At 49.0% G+C, this 21734-nt stretch overlaps 1 protein-coding gene across 1 annotated transcript in view; it reads right to left on the bottom strand.

Annotated features, from left to right (window-relative positions):
- Nucleotides 1-21734, bottom strand: part of ALK (ALK receptor tyrosine kinase) — a 2691376-nt gene that overhangs the window by 2111662 nt on the left and 557980 nt on the right. The window contains exon 3 of the mRNA XM_085613005.1: nt 5868-6017. Within this exon, the coding sequence (XP_085469131.1) occupies nt 5868-6017 (150 nt within the window). The remainder of the gene's footprint in view (nt 1-5867; nt 6018-21734) is intronic.

The raw sequence follows: 21734 nt of genomic DNA on the forward strand, positions 1-21734 counted from the left end.
AATCTCGGCATTTCTCAGAAGAAACGTGATTTTACTGTCCTTCATCCATCAACATTCTAGCTACTGCGAGCTAGCTCCCTGCCCTGTGCTCTGTCCTCTTGTCCAGCTTCTGCTACTACATTCTCTTTGGTTTACCTCCAATGGCTTTGGTAATTTGGGTGCTAATTCCACACCGAGTACATACAGTGGCGGCTGCCTCTGTACAGGGGTGGTGAGGCAGGGGGAGGCATTAAAAAAAAAACCTTCTTCCCCACCGAACTTCTCTCCTCCGCCCTATCTCTCCCGAACTCACGGACTCTCCCAGCCAATCACACCGTTGTGCTTGGTCTGAGCAGCCTGGTTTGCCACTCAGGCAGTACCTGGGAGGCTGGGCAACACAGCCCAGTGGAGAACATGCCAAGTGTGCATGACTGCTTGGCCTGCCCCAGAGGCGCACTTAGGGAGGGAGTGCAAACCACTCCTGCTCCCTCTGATGGCGGCGAGCCCAGCACAGCCCGCCCGTCCTGGCTGGAGTCCTGCAAAGAAAAAGAAAAAGAGAATCACTTCTTGTTATTATCATTTCTTTTTTTGTTGCTCTGCTCAATGAGCAGTGGGCAATGTTCCTCCGCCTTAGTGGAGGAGCCGCCACTGAGTACATACCAATACCACTGGATGTGGTATTTATCGAGTGTGGCATTACCTCACCATTCCAAGGTCTGCACCTCAGAATTGAGTATCGCATGGTAACAACGCATGCTTTCACATTTCGAGTTGCAAAACTTGGCATGTGAAGTATTTTTCCTGCACAAATTCAGTCCGATTTTAGTTGACATTGTATCAGCCGTGACCCGTGCAGGTAAGAGTGGTGGGGCCAGGTGGGGGGGATTTTGACAGACGACGAGGAAAAATTAATTATTTATTTAATTTCCCCTCTCGGTCATCTGTCAAATCCCCCCCCCCCCCAACCCGGCCCACCACTCTTTCCTGCACGGGCTGCTCCTGCACCTGCATTGTATGTGTGTGGGAAGAGGGGCAGTATAAGCACACCAATTGTAATCTTGATTAGAATCAGGGTCCAGGCAATTGGGGCCTCAGAGAAATTTCCTCCAAAACATTAAACTGACTACAAACAGAATGCAAAAAACACTACAAATAAACATTGTCTGAGACTCATTCTTTTTCTTCTCCACCAAGTAGCTACCAATTTCATATCTTTTCTGCTGCTTATATTTTCCAGCAAAAAATGGGTTGATGGATACATTTTGCCTTAGATTTCTGCATTATGAGAAAAATGTCTGTATTGTGTTTCACGTGCTCAGTAAGTCCACCCACCAACACAATTATAAAGTGATCTTACAGGGCTATTACCACTCTTAAATCTACAAATAGCTCAGGCCTCCACATCCCTGCATTTCAATTTACTCACTCACAGGGTGCAAGCTTCCGCAAATGCACCACGTACATGGATTATGTTAGCTTGTGTATGATTAATATGCTCTTACAATTCAGGAAACAAGGGCACTTGATGTGCTGCTGTGCCAATCTTGTATAATAGTATTAAATCCCATTGTATTTTAAGTAATTATGGGATTGTAATGGTTTCCTTTTTAATAGTTTCTGTTAAATATGACAGTCGTGTAAAGGGCACGATTCAAAATTCCTAGAAAAAGATGCAAAATAAGGGAAGCTTAAATACATGAAAAAACACATTCTCTTCATTGTGTCTAAACACGTGCCTTCACGTCTTTGCTGCCTTAAGAAGACAAAAGAAAGTCGGACGGATATCAACTGCATATTATTTAGGCCTGCTACCCCGCACTTTGTGGGCACAGGAAATATGTTTTCAAAATAACACTGCAAACATATATTCAACTTGGCAAAACCAATAGGTATTCCTTTTAGAAGTTGTATGACCTATGGGCTTTATCAATGCTTGTTTGTGTTGGTACATTTCCCACAGGACCTTGAAATGCCATAGTGTGATTTCAGCGCTGAAGGACAACCCCTAAAATGAATGTCTGAAGATAGCCAATGGTTGAAAGGAGCTGTCCAGAAGCACCTTTCTGTATGTCGGAATATATAAAAATGTGTGGTGTATGTCATGTAACATGAACTCTTGCCGAATAGCTAGATTTCTGTAGGCGAGACGTAAAAATAGATTTTTATTTGAATTGTGGCATGCATCTTTTTTTTGCTTTCCAAACTCAGATCAAGAAGGTGACAGAAAGTACGAGACACGCTAAAAATGGCAAATCATTGGGTTCCGGGCACATTTTCAGCTTCCTATAATTCCGAACATATACAAGACCGGGAAATCAAGTGGTAATACTGGTTCCCATGCTGATAATACCGCACCTCTCCTGGTAAGTCATTCCATACTGCAGGTAGTTCATCGCTGCCAGAGGAAGCTGTCGGAATTACCAGCAGAAACAGTCTTTTCCCCCAGTTATCCCACACGTTACGGGACCAGATATAACTGTGGTGGAAAGCAAAGCCAGGGATGTTATTACCAGCTTGACATTGCAGAAGTTTGTTTTGGCATTGGAGGGGTACTCGGTGAGCGAGAGGATCAATTGAATGTCATCTGCGTAGGAGATTATGTTGAGTCCACGGGATCTGCCGACATCTGCAATTGGGGTCTTGTAGGTGTTGAACAGGGTGGGGCAGAGGGATGATTCTTGTGGCACGCGGCATATGATGTCTTTGGGTGTGGAGGTGAAGGGAGGCTGTGGGTTGCTCTGAGTGTGTCCTGTAAGGAAGGAGGCGAACCACTTGAGGGTGTCTTGCTGTATACCTAGGTTGTAGAGTCTGTTGATGAAGGTGTTGTGTGATACTGTATCGAACGCCGCATTGAGGTTGAGGAGGATCAGGGCCACAGGCTCTCCATGGTCGAGGAGTGCTCTGACATCGTCTGTGGCAGCAATCAGTACAGTCTCAGCACTGTGGTTGGCACAGAATCCTGATTGAGGCGTCCAGTAGATGGTTTTGTTCCAGGAATTCGGTAAGCTGCTGGTTAATGGCTCTCTCAGGAACTTTGGCCAGGTAGGGGAGCAGGGAGATTGGATGATCATTTTTGAGATCGTTGGGGTCAGCGGAGGGTTTCTTTAGGAGGGGTCTGACGTATGCGTGTTTTCATCTGTATGGGAAGGTTTCTGTGGAAATGGAGGAGTTGAGGATGCTGGTGAGTTGCGTGATGATTGTGTATGTTGCGAGGTTGTAGAGGTGGTGGGACGGCAGCAGTCTGTGTGCATCCCTGAGTGGATGGAAGACAAGATGGTTGAGGTGGTCAGGGTGGTCAGGGTGGTGATCGGTGACCATGTGGTGATGGTTTGGCTGGTGTTGGCTGGTTGGTTGAGGTCATCAGGGTTTAGGGGCAGATTGGATGTTGAAATTGTTGTAGATGTTGGTGATCTTGCGGTGGAAGTAGTCTGAGAGGGTGTCGCAGAGTTCTTGGGAGGGGTGGATGGTCTCTCTGGCTGTCGATTTGGAGAATTCTATTTTGAAGAGTTCCTTTGTGTGGTTGGCTGTGGAGTCGATGAACTGTGGAAATGTCTTAGCACATATCACCAGTTAGGAAACCAAAAATGGACCACTTCTTTGTAATTCAGAAGGCTGCTCCAAACAATGTTTTAATAGGATACAAACAATCAAGGCACTTTACTTGGTGATGTTCAATTAATACATATTTGCTGAAACCACATTCCCACACATTATTATTTTTGTGCCATATAGTTTCATCAGTAAAACTACATGCTGGCATTGTACTTCTATTTCAAAATAAAATATGTACGTAAAAGACAGTGCCTCCTTCTGACCTACAATAATGCCTCAACAACGTATACAGTTTCTAGTCTGTAGCACACTTCTGTGCATTAGTGCATTAGTGAGAATCTGCAGTTTACACCTCACAGAAATGAAACAGCCCAATCATATATAGGTAAAAAAACAGGAGGGCTGGCCCACAATAATACCATAACACTCAGCAGTGTGTCACCAATCATAGCTCATGCAGGCTGGTTAATAACTCTGTTATCCTGCTTAATGCTCTTACCCTCACACAGGACCTCTCCTCTGTTGGTCTTATCCATCACTCAGTATTGTACCAGCCCTATAACCAATCATCACCAGTGGAACAGAAATGGAATACCTGACGTGATTTGACACATACAGCTGGCCACTTGGAGGACTGCACTCTAGTCCAGCATTGCAGGGCCCAATTAGCTACATTCTATGTGTGCCGCTTTACATCTCACAATGGAACTCAGATACAATGCTGGTAACAAAGTCCATCCGAGCAGATCTTCCCAACTGCTTCTTTCACCAAACAAGCCTTCTCAGGACCATGAACCGTAAACCAAATATCAGACTAGACAACCCAGTGCAGTAACCATGTAAATAATTAATGATCATATGAAATACCACAAAAAGACCTGCACAGTCGCTCAAAGCTGCGTAAAAAACTGTGAAGTGCACAATTGTCTCAACCTAATAGGTAGCGAGCAGTTATGATATTGTGCAACTTGGTTTGCAGATATAACTGTAGCCCTCAATTAAAATACATCCCAGAATAACATACAGGAGGGCAGTTAGAAACATACCTCATTGTGCGCAGGGTAAAAAAATGACAACTTCATGAAAAGAGTTTCTAATGGATATTGGTGCTGAGAAATAGAAGCAATCAGAAAAGAAATAAAAACAAAGGCCACTGCAAATGGAATTTACAACTCCATTACCAGGAGATAGGAACTGAAAAGCCAGTAGAGAGGAACTGATAAACCTGGAATGTGCCCTCTGCCCCACACTGAAGAGCTGGAAGAAAACGTCCTGCTATCATATCAGAGTCTAAACACAGAGCAATAAAGTAAAAACAAAAACACTGGCACTGAAGAGAACTACCTTGTATGCGAACATGCACCTTGTGAAAGACTAAAATGTGAGGTTGCCCAATGGCTAAAGTGGGCTGACCTCCTCTCCCATACTGTTTGCTGCAGTGGGTGGATGCAAACTGTGAATGACACACCAACAGCCCAATGGATAGACACAGCTGGCTGAAAGCCTCTTTACAAATGTATATTATACATTCAAAAAATCTAAAGGCCTTGGCTAACGCCACACCTAAAAATTAGCATTCAAAGATGGGGACTGGGACATAAGTACTCATCCTTGCAAAGTTTCCCAGAACACTTAAACTTTTCACTTTATAGACATCCAACATCCATAAATATTTTATCTCCTAGCTACCTAGTAGCGTGGCACAAGGAAGTATGAAAGAAAATGCATAATGGCCGAAAGGCAGAGGCCCTCATTTAGATATCGTTTTATCTGTTAAAAAAGAGGTAAACAGAAAATCAATTTAAAATATATTCCCCTGATTTAAGTTAACGTGCTATTGCTGCATTACAAATGCGTGATAATGATACTGTATTGTAGGTAGATCAGCTAAGCCTGTTAGCAGTAGCAAACATGTGACCCCCTGCATCGATAAATGCTGAAAAACATGCGGAAATGACGGCGCCACCTGGTATGACGGATCTTTAAAGACATCTTGATCCGCCACGAATGTTCATTACTGTGAATCAGCAGGAATATAATGCATTACACGGTAACAAAGCGATGAGTCAGCAGGAACTGCATTAAACGTTAACAAAGCGCGCACAGCGTTCCACGACCACGCTGTGAATAATGTTTCCTTAATGTGTCCGGGCAATTACATGCGACTCCCACACTGGCGAAACACAGCCAGCGAATGGCTAAGCGACGCCTGTGTTCCTAGAAGCAATCACAGGTAATTGTAGCCTGTATAATTTCCATAACTATGCCGTCGCCTTACAAGCGGAACCCATCTGTAATTTCAGAACACGGGGCACATGTTCCAGACGTGACCTTACCTTCTGGGGAGCCCTCGGAGTAATCTTCCTTGGGTCCCCCCAACTGGTGGGTGTGCAGCAGCGCCTCGGCACTCGTCACTCGCCAGGGGCTCTCACTTCCGGGAGTCTCACACTCCAAGTCACAGGGAGATTCAAAATGGCAGTCGAAGTCTGAAGGCACATTGTACGTACCAGGAGAAGGCGGGAAAACGAGAGAAAGAGAGAGAGAGAAAGAATGTAAGAGCTCTAACCATAAAACAACAACAATGAGAATAATATTAACAGTCATAGTCACCCTAAACATATAGCCAATACCAATAGTGTAATAGTGGATATAGTTTCTTTGTTCTAAGACTTGTACACGAAACATATTTCTAAGCAATTATTACACATTTGTATATACTTCTCATACTCAGAGTTTATTTCTTTGCGTCGATTTTAATATATTTATGGTTGATATAATAAAATTGAAAATAGTTTATTGATGCTATGTATTTCCATGTACAGTTCTTTATTTTGAGAATAATAATGAGCAGAGGAGAGCTATCAAGAATGAATGTCACTGTGGTGAAAGCTACGCTCCTCCATATAATGTGCACTTTACAACGTCAGCTCCTGAGTTCACTGTAAAGTACAGGCCCTGTCTGGACAGAGCACCGGGTGAGATGTCGAAGTGTGAATATTTCTCTGCTTTTGAAAATAGTTAGTCAGGAAACTCCTCCTTTTCTGTAATAAGAGCCACTTATGGCACATGAAAATCCTCCTGAGCTACTAATATTATTAGTGTGGAAACAGTGAGCACATCAGACAAGATTACATCAGTGCATACCTGCCACCTTGAAGAACAATCTCTCCTCGTGAGCAGGGGGTGGGGCCCTGAAGGGGGCGTGGGCTCATGCCGAGAAATACCTACAAGACACGTTTGAACCCCACCCTGCCCCCAAGCCCCCTCCCCGCAAAAAAAATCTTGCTGAGGATGGTGCTGATGTCCTGGGGTGTTTTCACACCCCTAATGTACGTCAGCAGTTCAAAGGCTCGGAAAACAAGCTAGAAAAACAATATTTGCAGTGTTTTTCAGCTTCTTTTCCCTGCCACCGTGTGATATCGGCTCCTCACCGAGAGACTGTGTGATGGGAGCCGATATCGTGTCACACGGTGGCACCGTGTTAGTTATCATGTGTGCCAATGGCGACCCCAAGCAAGATTACTAGCGGTGATCACCTCATTGCATCAGGCAGGGTTACCAGCAGTAACGTGACATAGAGATTATGAACTTGGAATGTCTATCTATGGTTACTACATGACAGCCATGGCTGCAGTGCCCCTGGTACCAACATAATAATATCAGTTATAAGACTCCTCTGTGACACATGATTGAACAAGCAAATATCACTTTTCCAATTTTAGGATAGATTCATAAATAAACCAAGCAAAAGTTTCACATTTAGTAGGCTGGGCTGCGCACTGGAGAGCTACTTACAAATAGCCGGAGAGCTGCCAGTAGCTCACAAGCTTCTCTTTGGAGAAGCCAGAGTTAGTGAAATGAATTTATGCGGCAACACAGTCATAAAGGTATCTTAGTTTGCAGCCTGCGATGAACATTACCTGCACACCAAAATTTAATTTACCCATCAACCATTGGCTGCTGAGAAACCATTTGAATCAAAACTCAGCTAAAACCGAGATCATAACCTGCAATGAATAAAGAATTGGGCTAATTTAACTTCCTGTAAGGTCATAGTAAACGGCAGAGAAATTTACCAATGCTGTGTGAGTTAAATATATATGTGGGCTGCAGTGTGCAATCTATGCCACCCATATAAATGGCCAAAATAAAAGGCTACCAGAAGTGTCACTGTGGAGTTCAAAATCCTGCAGTAACACATGACAAGGAAAAGTGCCTTTGTCACGTGAGAACACCTATTTTTATATATCGATAAGTTAAAGCTTGATGCGACTGCTGCGTCTCAGTGGCCTGGGGGACGTTGGAGACCCGCGGTTCCAGGGTCTGAGGAAAAACTGAATGCGGGCTGTGAGTTTCACTCACCTCGGGCTGTTTTCCCTCCTGCTCCTGGACTCCTAGTTACTGCTCCCTGCTCTCCCAGCTCCAAAATGGCAATCTCTGCCTGAGGGGTTTCAGTTGCTATTTAAGGTGGCTAAGCAGCTAGTCTGATTCAGGTTTTCGTTCTTGTTTCTTTCACTTTTCCATAAGGGCTGTTTCTTTCTTGGTTCATTTCTGATTTTCACAATCCTTTGTGTTTCCTGTCATGTGATGTTTGAAGTAATTTCATGTTGGTGTTCTTTTACTATAGATAGGCTTCAGTCTGGTTGGAGGGTGTGTCTCAACAAAGCTGTGTGCCTTCATTTGCTTCCTCTTTCTCTCCACTTGCTGAACCCCGTCCAGGCGGCGAGCACTCCCTCCCCGCTCCCCCCTGTTTGTTGCCATCGCTGCGCGCTTTTCCCTTAATTAGCACTTGACCACTTCTTGGTGCCTGAAAAGGTCGCAGTTTTATTTTCTCTTCTTCTTCTTTCGCAAGGGGGAGACTTGAAATGCGATTTCCTGGGCCGTTGGCCCCTCTTAACCTCCCCCTTGCCTACCTTGCTCGCCCCCTGATTGGGGGGGGAGCTTCCTTTGTTTGCGGGCCTATCCATGCCCTCCCCGGCCTAGCGGGGTTTCCTAATTGCAGGGGCGTGGCGTGGGGGGTCCCGCCGCCGGCCGGCGTTCTACCCAGGCCTCCATCGGGTCCGGCTTTGCCTTCCCCGGCCCGGGTCCTATCCCGACTGCTCACTCATGAATAATCCCACTATCGAATCCCAGATTCCTGGTTTTCTTAAATCCTTTGAAGTCTTCATCCAGCAAGGTGAATTTTTACACCTTTGGCTTTTGCCTCCTGAGAAGGTGGCAGCTTATCAAGGGCTCTTGCCTACTACACATTCCATTGTATGGTGTCATTCTGTCTTCCAGAAACAGCCACATATACACCGAAGAGCAGAAGACCTGGACCCATATTATAGGTAAGTGTACAGACCTGAACAAGCATGAAGTGTGCCTTAGAAGCCTACAGGGCAGGGTGACACACAGCATATTTCAAATAGGGTGCCTCACAGTGACTGAAAGCCTAATAGCTATTTTCACAGTGGAAGTTTCGGCTAGATTTTCCATAGGCCTAGGTTTAATTAAAGTATTTATTTCACATCTCCGCTTGTGAAAATGTTGGAAAAATGACAGTTATTTTTCACATTGCTTTTTGAATTTCATTAAATGGCGAAATCAGATTTTAGAAACAGAAAAATAACTTTCTATGACTGCACTTTAGAAAGCCAGAAGAGGCTTGATCCCAGTTATTGAACTCATCACACTACCAGAGGTTTATACACATTCTGGCTGTAGTTAACAACCCTACCTGTCAGAGTAGCATAGCCTAACCTCTGGACCCATGAAGGGAGGAGAATTGTCAAGAACGGATCACATGGCAGGGACTAGATTTATGAAAGGAAGCGCGAATAGATCGCAGAAGAAAGGATAGCGTGGACACTACCTGTTTTGACTTAAGATGCCCAATGGAGCTGCTCCTGTTCTTTCACAGAGCCCTCCAACACCACTGGCACCAACCCTAGCAGAGAGGAGAATCAGTTTGGACCCTACCAGAGGGGAGGAGAAATCATCTAAATAGGGGAGTGGAGAAAATTAGGACATAGACACATTTTGACCTCCAGAGGACTGGGACAAGATGCTGGGGCATACACAGGGAGAGTGTCCCAAGGTAGGCAAAAAAACAGGTTCTTTCCTACTTGGAGCTTTTTGCTGTGCGGAAAACAGTTTCAGTGGGATCCTGTGGAAAAGGCATTAGGTGGCCTTGCTTAGCTACAGCTTCTACCCATGCCTCACTAAAGGTTTTTGTGAACTGAAAAAGTGACCAAGTACAGAGGTAAAAGCTTGGCCTGGCGTGAGGTGTGAAATCCGTCTCATCAACAAAGCAATGTAGCCAGCTACAAAATCCAGATTTTTCCTAATCAGAGCTTTGTCCTCAAAACCAATGGCCTCAGTGGGAGCTCTACAGCAACACATCTCTCTTCAAAGGACCTCTCTCCGGTAAAGGATTTGACTTTTATTTCAGAGTCTAAGACCTGGTTGTGTATCTTACCGCCTCTCCATCGTGGTCCCAGTCACCTGTGAAATGTAATTTGTCAATGACCGCACTGCCTTTTCCAGACCCTTGGGGTTTGGAATTTATTGTGTTGTCTCGACTTTAAAATTGTTGGTACTGCTTGAATTTAACATGCTGCCTACGGCTTGTGCCAAAGCTATCGGGGTTGAACAAAGATTCTTTAAGCCCTGTGTTTTGACCTAACCAGACTGAGGCAATTAAGTTGGGTGGGCTCACCACCTCTCAAATTAATAACTTGATTTCTGCCCTAAATACACATGCTACTACAATATTTGTATTAATTTCAATTTATTTTGTAGCATCCTTTTTAAGGCCACTTTTCGTTCTCTAACCTTTGTTTACCTTATTTTGGATTTCCTAACTTGACATTTCTGTTCTCTCAATTGTCTCATTTGTGTGATTTTATCCTCATGATTTACTCATAACAAAACCTTATATCAGCTTAGGACAATGTGTATCAACCTTTCAGTTTCCAAGTCACACAGCAGGCAGTGCCTGATTACATAAGTATAAAAAGAAGGCATCAGTTTAACTTTGGCAGAAATCAGATTGAGTCTTAGGAATGTGTGGCCCATTGACTGTATACAGGTTAAAGAGTATATTAGATGCTGTGCTGTTATTTATTTACTTAGCAGTTTTATATATCATGATTTAGACCTAACTAGGGGTCAGAGCACTTTACAGTTGCTAAAAAGAAAAAGAATACATGTTAAGGAATTTTAAGGATAGCTGGTAACAATATTTGGAGGGGGAGAAGAAAATACAGCAGTTGGGGTGGGAGCGGTGGAGTACATACAGTAGAACAACAAAGGCATTAGAGGCTTTATGATTGGCGCTGTTGGGGGCAGATTTTACACGACACCAGATATAGGTGCCAATTCGGATCCTGGAGAAACCGGGTACGAACCGTCGGTCGGAGGGTTTTCTCCTTCCGACTCGTACCCGGTTGTAAAACTTTACAAACATGCAAGTACGATTCGCACGGAAACACTATTTCCGTACGATTCGTACAAAACACCAACCGAGGAAAATAGACATACAAATGACATCCGGAAAAGCGCCGACGTGACGTCGAGACGCATGCAGCCTGCGTTCCACGAACCAGGAAGTACGATTCGCACCGACGTCATCCCGCACGGAGAATATTTTCCGGCAGCCAAAAACTGCCGGGAAATCAGGACGACGCGCACAAGGAGCACCTGTACGCGACGGACAGACATGGACCCGAACCTACGTGTCATACCGGCCCTCATAGCAGTCGACCTCCTCTACAGGTACCGACGCAGACGCCGCAGAAGGTCAGAACAACACCCAGGGGTAAAGGGGGGGGGCAGGGGCAGGACACAAAACCCCCACCAAAGTCACACAGCACACATGCCCTGGACATACCTGACCTCCAGGCCCTGGTCACTTCGAGGGGGTGGGGGCGTGTCCAGCAACGCCAGCGTCCGCCACAACGGAAGTGAGCGACGACGCGAACCGGCAACACAACAATCCAGGTACGTACCGTACCCACGCCTTAAGAGCGTGGGTACGAGTCGTACCACGCCCACACCCACGTCACCCCAACAATGGCGGTAGAGCCTGTATCCATGTGCCAAAGGCCTGGGTACGGGCCGCACAAGCATTCCACAGCGTGGGCACGGGTACGTACGGACCGTACCCTCACCCGCGTATGTATGGAGCGTACCCCCACCCCAACAGTGTATGTACGGACCTTACCCCCACCCGTGTATGTATGGAGCGCACCCCCACCCCAACAGTGTATGTATGGAGCGTACCCTCACCCGCGTATGTATGGAGCGTACCCCCACCCCAACAGTGTATGTACGGACCGTACCCCCAGCCGTGTATGTATGGAGCGTACCCCCACCCCAACAGTGTATGCACGGACCGTACCCTCACCCGCGTATGTATGGAGCGTACCCCCACCCCAACAGTGTATGTACGGACCGTACCCCCACCCGTGTATTTATGGAGCGTACCCCCACCCCAACAGTGTATGTACGGACCGTACCCTCACCCGCGTATGTATGGAGCGTACCCCCACCCCAACAGTGTATGTACGGACCGTACCCCCACCCGTGTATGTATGGAGCATACCCCCACCCCAACAGTGTATGTACGGACCGTACCCTCACCCGCGTATGTATGGAGCGTACCCCCACCCCAACAGTGTATGTATGGACTGTACCCCCACCCGTGTATGTATGGAGCGTACCCCCACCTCAACAGTGTATGTACGGACCGTACCCACACCCGGGTATGTATGGAGCATACCCCCACCCCAACAGTGTATGTACGGACCGTACCCACACCCGCGTATGTATGGAGCGTACCCCCACCCCAACAGTGTATGTACGGACCGTACCCTCACCCGCGTATGTATGGAGCGTACCCCCACCCCAACAGTGTATGTACGGACCGTACCCCCACCCGCGTATGTATGGAGCGTACCCCAACAGTGTATGTACGGACCGTCCCCCACCCGTGTATGTATGGAGCGTACATGGCCAGACGCAGGAGGGGTGGGTGCAGAGTCCTCCCAGCAGTGCCCAGACGCAGGAGGGGTGGGTGCCTATCACTCCCAGCAGTGCCCAGACGCAGGAGGGGTGGGTGCCTATCACTCCCAGCAGTGCCCAGACACAGGAGGGGTGGGTGCAGAGTCCTCAAAGCAGTGCCCAGACACAGGAGGGGTGGGTGCAGAGTCCTCCCAGTAGTGCCCAGACGCAGGAGGGGTGGGTGCCTATCACTCCCAGCAGTGCCCAGACGCAGGAGGGGTGGGTGCCTATCATTCCCAGCAGTGCCCAGACACAGGAGGGGTGGGTGCAGAGTCCTCCCGGCAGTGCCCAGACACAGGAGGGGTGGGTGTAGAGTCCTCCCAGCAGTGCCCATGGAACGCAAAGGGTGGAGTACCCACAGATACAATGCCCACAAATGTCAGTCAGGTGCACAAAGACCCTGCAGTACATGTACCACATGTGTGCGAGGCTGGGAGTCCACACATGCATAGCGCCTAAAAGAGAACATGTCCACATGAAGTCATGTCAACAGTCTACATACACAAGTACAGTGACCACCAAGGATGCCACGAATGATGCAGGTGGAGACATCGCTCAGCATGCATGTGCAAAGTTGAAGGAGTCCGTCACACACCCAGCTGATGTAGACACAGCTCAGCACCACATATTGGAAACACCCTGCAGGGAAGATGTCAGGTACCACAGAGGAAGGAACACACCTTGGGACGATGTCACCATGCAGTAACTGCTTACATGAACAAAGTAATTTAGCCAACATCTTGTGATGGCACACAGATACCAGGGTCCACCTTATGACCAGCACAAGACTACATTTCCCACACACCCAACACATTATCACCACCCAAAATCATGGAGCAGGTCCACCAACAGCAATACCAGATAAACAGTAGTGTTCCATGGAAAAAACAAATTGCTTTATTCAGCAGGATCTAAGTAATAATCATCATAAATGTCAATATATACAAGGCCCATAGGGCAGTCCATGACTCAAATCCGGATGGGGGACACAGTGGTACGTGTGTCCCCTAGCTTGCCTGCACAGTCAGACTCCTTTGTCTTCCACAGGGGGGCATCATGTTGGGGGGAAGGACCAGGCAACGCAGGGACAGGAGGGGCAAGGGTAGGTGTTGTGGGTGCAGGGACGGATGACTCCAACACAGGGGGTGGGGCAGCGCCAAAGGTGGATTCGAGCACGGCGCTGCACACTACTGCCAGGTCGCCCAGCGTCTCCCCTGCACCCGAAGGAACCACAGGCCCCAAGGAGGGGGGGGGGGTCACAGGGATGGGTCGCAGCGCTACCCGGGGAGGGTGTGGACAGGGGGGGGACTCAACCACCCTGACCGGGGACTCATTTGACCGCTTGCGGGGTGGTGTCACTGTGGGGCTCAGGGACAGAGCGGCCATGAAGGAGTCCTTGCTGGATTTGTGGCCAGGAGAGCTGAGGGGAGTGGTTTTGGAGGGAGTGGATTTTGCAGAATGCGGACTCCCACTCTGGCTGCGTGTCTTACGTTTGCCCCCCGACCCAGTGGGTGTGTCTACTTCACCCTGTGTGTGCGTGCCAGGAGGTGTGCGCTTGTCCTTCCCTGCTGGTGTGGTGCCTGTGTCTGGTGGGGTGTGTGCATGCTGACGTCTGGGTGTACGTGGGACAGGCATGGGAGTGGGAAGTGTGGATGGGGCATGGGTAGGGGGTGGGACGAAGTGCTGCAGGATACCCACTGCTGCAGTCAGTGTCAAGTCAATAGACCGCAGCAAGTTGCGTTGGTCAGCCTGCGATGCTGAAATGCCCTCCAAGTATGCCTCCATGTTGTTGAGCACTCGGCTGTGGCCATGGAGGACATTAAGCATCGCAGCCTGACCAACCTGCAACTGCCGCAGGATGTCCACAGACTCGGCATTGGTGGCAGCAGTGGAGACAGGGGCAGGGGGTGCGGTTCCTGGCAGGAAGGAGACACGTGGTGACCTAGCACGCCGGGAATGGACACGAGCAAGTGGGAGGCCGGTGATGGCAATGGAGGGGGCGGGGAGAGATGTTGTGCTGCTGTCAGCTGTTGGAGCAGCCTCCGCCCCCTCGGAGAGCTCAGCCTCGGACCCGTCAGCTTCATATTCTGTGGTGGCAGTGGACAGGTCCTCCGGCTCACTCCCCTCGGCCTCAGTTCCACTCGATGTGCCAGCTAAGATGTCACTGCTGGCACTGGTGCTCGGTCCCTCCGCACGGTCCGTGCCGGTGTCTCCATCCGTGTCCCCCGACGATGCTGTGGGCAAGGTGAATAAACAGGAATTAATCAGACACCTGTATACATATGTCACATGAGTCAAATCTACATAGGTTACAGTGCATAGCCTAAAAAGAAAGATGAGTAACATCTACAATGCAAGGTACATATATAGGCCCTGCAACACACAGTTGGTTCACCCAGCATGCCACTGAGAAACTATGGAGAGCATGACACATTTGCAAATGACATGATATGGATTTGGACAGAGGAGCCAGGCTCTGGGGACAATCCAGCACTGCATCTGCACCACACAGCGTTGCCGTAACTAGGGATGAGCAGGGACCATCTCCATGAACTTGAGGCACATGCTGCAAAGGTAATACTTAAAGACATGCCCAACATGAATGGGTCACTGCACCTTGAGTGTATGTCCAGACAAACATCACACACTGGCCAGACCGAGCAATGAGATTTCAGGTGTCGACATGTAGGCCTTGCCCGCACCAACCACCCCCTACATGAGACAATTTGATGAGACACAGGAAGCACTTGCATCTCTTAGTCTGGGAGAAATACACATGGGCTGCCAGAAACCCATATTGGACCCAAAATACCCCATGTGCGCCTGTACAACGATCTCATTTACAAATGGCCATCATCAGATAATTGTAACAAGACACACAGGCACTGGCCACCGTGAGTATGAACGAGGAAAATTAGGTCAGGCTGTACAGTGGACACTTGTAGAACACGTTACGTAAATATACATGGTGCCAGGGGACAATGGCACAGAGCACATCCTATGCTGTAGACTCTGAGAGTGTCCACATATTGTGATGACACACATGATACCTAGCAAAATATGCCCCAGGGGACAGTAGTGGCCACAATATTCCATGGTCCTGAATGGCAATGACTGCAACACAGGCCACCATCCCTGCACTCTGCGTATCGCACACTCATGCACATCATGTCACAGGCCACAACATAGGACATGCTTGCTGTAAGGCATTACACTTCAGAGACATACTCCTATGTCTGGACTCAGCATCAGTGCCAATTGACATGGACCCCACAAGTACTGAACTGGACAGGGCACAAGCAAGGTCCCAAAACACACCACCCCCACACATGATGCTGCAAGCATTGGTCTCGTGGATAAACTGTCAGCCCAGATGACCTTGTGAAAGAGTGACTACACACAGACCAGGGAACACATGGCAAGGAGGGGAAGGGAGGAAGGACAGCACCGCTATACTGTGGGTGACAGGCCCTGCACCGCACATTTAAACACTGGGAGTGTATCCATGCAACTGCGCACTTACAAATGCTGGTGACACACAACAAACACACATGTACCTACCCCCTTCCTGCTGCTGCTTCTCCCGTAAGCACCTGTCCATGTCAGGAAAGACCACCGCCAGCACACGCTTGTGGATGTGGGTCAGACGGCGACGCCCATGGTTCTTCGGGCCCACAGGTGAGTCCCCCAGCAGGACCCGTGCGATCCTCCGCGTCCAGCACCGGATATCCTGCCAGTGTTTTCTCACCTGGGCCAGGCGCCGCTTGCGACCATCCGTCCTCCTCACGGCACTGACGGCGTCCCTCCAGATCTGCTCCTTGGCAGAGGCGCCTACCTGTGGGGTTGAAAAAGTGAGACTACATCAATACACCTGCCACATGTCACAGAGACACACATTAGAACAATTTAGCTGGTTTCAACAGGGCATAGTATGCAGCTAAAGCATTGCACCTTTGTCATAGGGACATTTTTCTCTGTGTAAGGGCAAATGCACCACGTGCCATTGAAAGTACACAGGTGGCATGAGGGGTACGACACAATAAATGATCCAGACTCATACTGTGCATCAGAAGGTACACCAGGATTATGTGCAGCACCTCAAAGCAGTCACATGCCACAGGCCACTGACGCTACCTCAGCAGAGTACACAGACACACACAGGCACAGGACATTCACCTGCCATTGCCAAATGCAGCTACAAACCTCACTCTGCACATGTGCCACTAGACTGGGGGGGCTCACAGGTGTGGGGCTGGCTCTGCACGTCAGACACACAGCACTGCTCCCTGCTCACATCAGATGGGCAGGGTATGTCCATCCCTGATGCAGCTGGGGTGCTACACTCCACATATGCACCCACCCACATGACAGGGGACTTACACACACACCGATGTCCAGGGTACGAACACATCATGTGGACACTCTCAGTACAGGTACACTGAACAAACGCACATCTGTGGGTACAGTCACCTGTCACACTGGGGTGACCACAGAATCACATGAGGACTGTAGAAGCAACATTCCCAGGAGGATTAGACAGGCAGAATGTGGCATGCACCATGCAGTGATTGTCACAGTAAACACAATGCAAGTGAGGACGGCAGACATGCACCACAGCATGCTCTGGCTGGGAGACATTAGGCATTCCCCCCCTGGGACCCACCCTACAGTACAATGCATGTGTGTCACACCTGGACACAATGCCAGAAGTCACAGTCACAAAAAAGGGCCACAGTCTGTGCTAGTGGGCTCAGCACTCACCTGAAACCCTGGTCGGCCATACAGCATGGGGTACTGTGGGAGGATGACATCCAGCAATGCCTCATTCTCCTCCAGTTTGAAAGGCTGGGCCCTCTCCACAGACCTTGACATGGTGCCAGGGAATCACGAGCAGCAGCAGTGTTGTGGAATCAAAAGATGTGCAGGCAAGTGCTCTCTCATGGGACCTGGCTGCCTTATATCTGCCTTGCTGGCCTGTTTCATGCACAGGAGTACAGAGTGATTGGTCATTCTCATTTGCATCCTATGTTTCCTCCAATCCATTTAAAACCACCCCTGTGAGGGGGTTAGATTTTTTTAGAATTCAGCATGATGTCATTTCAACAACAACTTTGCAACAAAGTAGATTATTTCAAACCGACTTTTGCAGGCCACCTCATTCAACAAATTCAAAGTTTAAACTCGGTCTCCATGGCAACCAGCATGCATCTCTGGCTTCATACTTGTCACTCATGTGTCCCCTATGTAATTTGGAGATTCACACACAGGTACGGTGCGTTCCGGGGCCCTAGGGCACCCCAAATGCATAGCAACGGGCCGTACAGGCGTGTGTACGGTCCGTATCACTATGGGTACGCATACGCGAGCAAACCCATAGTGATACAGACCGTACACACGCGTGTACGCTCACTATCACTATGGGTGTGCTCGCGTATGCGTACCCATAGTGATACGGACCGTACACACGCATGTACGCTCACCATCACTATGGGTGTGCTCGCGTATGCGTACCCATAGTGATACGGACCGTACACATGTGTGTACGCTCACCATCATCATGGGTGTGCTCGCGTATGCGTACCCATAGTGATACGGACCGTACACACGCGTGTACGCTCACCATCACTATGGGTGTGCTCGCGTATGCGTACCCATAGTGATACGGACCGTACACACGCGTGTACGCTCACCATCACTATGGGTGTGCTCGCGTATGCGTACCCATAGTGATACGGACCGTACACACGCGTGTACGCTCACCATCACTATGGGTGTGCTCGCGTATGCGTACCCATAGTGATACGGACCGTACACATGCGTGTACGCTCACCATCACAATGGGTGTGCTCGCGTATGCGTACCCATAGTGATACGGACTGTACACACGCGTGTACGCTCACTATCACTATGGGTAGGCCTACGGCAGCACTCCCATAGTGATAGGGAACGTACACACGCCCTCAGAGCGAATGTACGGTGCCTTTCACACATAACAGTGGTGACAGGCAGCACACAGAAAGGAATAGAGCTGACATACTTGTCCATGGATGGACATCAAGGCATTGTCTGTGCAGTACTACATGTGTGGGGCACAGGTGTGAAAGGCTGTGATGCGGCACATTACTCCTGAGTTGTGAAGGCAATAGATGTATGATGAGATGTGTACAGATGTTATGTGTGATGGTGCACTATGTGCCAGACATGCCCTTCACTCCTTTGACATGTGTGCATGTCGTACAGAACACTTGAGATAAGCGTCACTGGCATGGCACAGTCAACAACACACGCAAGTGTCCCCTGATGCCCGCTACAGCGGTTACCACACCTGACATGTGACTACCCACGTTGCACGATGTGACTATGTCATGTATGTGTGGTGTGTTCCCAATAGCTTGATGTTGGTGTTCCCTCAAATGCATCTGCAGTTGCTGCAACCAACATGTGTCTGTGTGTAGATGGCCATGGCACACTGTTACGCACATCAGGCCACATGTGGTATCGGATGTAAGGTGTGTATGTATGCATGGGACACGGAGTAGCGTAACAAGGACCTGTCTGCATACTCTCAATGTATGTGTGATCAGTCATGACATGTACACCTTCATGGCAAGGTGTGTGGGCTGTCCTAGTGTTATGTCATGTGACCTGTGGCTCTAGTGTTCCGCTACCTGTCTCTGCAATCAACATCCTACATCTGCTGATATGTTGATGTATGTCACTCCTGTATTGCGTCTGGCTGTTCACTTACCCTGGGACACAGCTAGTCCCATGCCATGGGATGTGGAGGTTCACAATCCCCGTGTGTAGCTGGGTATTGGTAGGAGTGTCACCTGGCAGCCATACGTGTCCAGGGCATGTAGCACATACCTGACTCCGTATGTAGCATATGTGTATTGACAGATTAACATGTGCTCAGTACATATAAATTGTTGTTGTGGTGCACTCACTCTTCCTTGTCACTTCCAAATTACTGCAGAGCGCCGCCTCTTCCCCGACCAATTCCGGACTTGGCTGACATGCGGGAGAATGACTGTATATGCTGCTACCGCTTCCCCCAACCGTTGATTGAGGAGTTGACGGCAAGGCTGGCACCACACCTGCAACCGCTGCACAGGTATCCTACGGCACTGACACCCAAGCTGAAGGTAATGGCAGCCCTACATTTTTTTGCCACGGGTACCTTTCAATATACCATAGCTCATGTTGGTGGCATGTCCCAGACTATGTTCAGCCGTGTGCTGCATGATTTTTTAGAGGCCATGTTGCTTCACCTGGATGAGTTTATCCATTTCCCAACTCCTGAACAGTTGACAGGTGTCAAGCGTGGATTCTATGCCCTGGGAGGGATGCCCCATGTCATTGGGTCCATAGATGGGACACATGTGGCTTTGGTACCACCACAGGCACAGGAGGTAGCGTACAGGAATCGCAAGCACTACCACTCCATCAATGCCCTTGTGGTGTGTCTGTCCAACATGGTGATTTCACATGTCTGTGCTCGTTTTCCAGGATCAGCACACGATGCCTACATCATGAGGCGTAGCAGGGTGCCTGAAATGATGACGCAGCTGCGCAACGAACGAGCATGTGTTGTTGGTGGGTACACTCTGTCTGTCCTGTATTTTGCGTAGACTTCCTGCCCGACTGCTTCTCCTGTCCTACTTTTGTCCATGTGGTTTCCATGTAGGGGACGCTGGCTATCCCAACATGCCATGGCTGATCACACCTCTCCGCAACCCCAGCACGCCGGCCCAGCTCCGCTACAACACCGCCCATGGCCGGACAGGTGAGTGATAGAGAGGACATTTGGCCTCCTAAAGAGCCGATTCAGGTGCCTACACAAGACCGGCGGCGCCCTCCCATATGCCCCGGTGAAGGTCTGCAAAATCTTCATGGTCTGCTGCATGCTGCACAACATGGCAGTTGAGAAAGCTGTGCCACTCATCCTGGATCAAGATGATCGGGACCATCCACCCGTGGAGGATGAAGGGCTTGGCAATGGGGCTAGTGATGTGGAGGATGTGGAGCCGCAAGAGGACATCCGGAGTCGGCTCATAGGCGACTTCTTTGCTTAGTGGTGAGTACCAGTGTCTGAGTGTGCACGCATTGGTCCTTGTGTGGCATGTGTTGAATGTGTGTGTCCATCTGCATGTATGCCACGTGAGTCAGAGGTGTGTGTGGATGTGTCACTCGAGTGATGGTGCCAGTGATGAGTGTATTTCCGCAGTCATAATTGTGACCTAGCATCTTGTCATCCTTATATGTGTCGAGTACATGCACATGCAAGTGGATGAACTTTTTGTGGCTGACTTCTTGTGTGTCTCTCATCCCCAGGTACTTGCGCATGCCGTCTGCTGGTTGCATTGTTGTGGCACTGCTATTCCTCATGGACACGTCATCGTATGCTGACTCAGCGTTACACGCACGGACACGTTTGGAAGTTTCCTTAGGGTAAGGGATGCATCAGGGGTGTATTGGGTGTGGCAGTTGTTTACGATGTGTGCACACTGCCCCAGTCGATGTTTGGTTCCTCTGCAGACATGTCGCATCGCCATGGGACACATGACATGTAGCTGGATTCACCTGAATAGATGGTCAGACTTGTTGACAGTCATCTGTAATGGGATAGTGGATTGTGATGAAGGCATCAATGTGTGTAACACTGCCCTCGGACACATACGGTTTGCATTGGCTTGACATGGTGTGGGACTTCCACATCAGAGGATCAATGGTGTATGGCAGCCTCTCCGTGAGCAGCAGGGGGTGTTTAGCTGTTACCCGACACTTGTGTGCCAGTTCCATGGATATCAAGCATTTGTGGTGCAGGAGGGGGGTGCCAGTGTTGAACCCACATGTTACTCCACATGACCTGTGTATGTGTACTCCGACTTGCCTCTGCATTCCGGAATACATGACTAATAAAGGTGTCCCTATGCCTCCAAGGTGCCTCTTCTCAGTCAATGCTGGTGTGTTGCCACGGTGCATACGGCATGTCTGGCATGGTTCTCAGTGATAGTGGCTATGTGTCTATGTGTAGAGTAGCAAGATGCAAGCTGTTTGTCTGGGATTAGACTCTGTATTGTGCATGATGTCCATGACTGTGTGGGTATTGTGACATGTGCCATCCCCATGCATCCAACGTTGGCCAGGCCACCATT

The sequence above is a fragment of the Triturus cristatus genome, chromosome 6 (genome assembly GCF_964204655.1).
Source record: "Triturus cristatus chromosome 6, aTriCri1.1, whole genome shotgun sequence".
Lineage (NCBI taxonomy): Eukaryota > Metazoa > Chordata > Amphibia > Caudata > Salamandridae > Triturus > Triturus cristatus.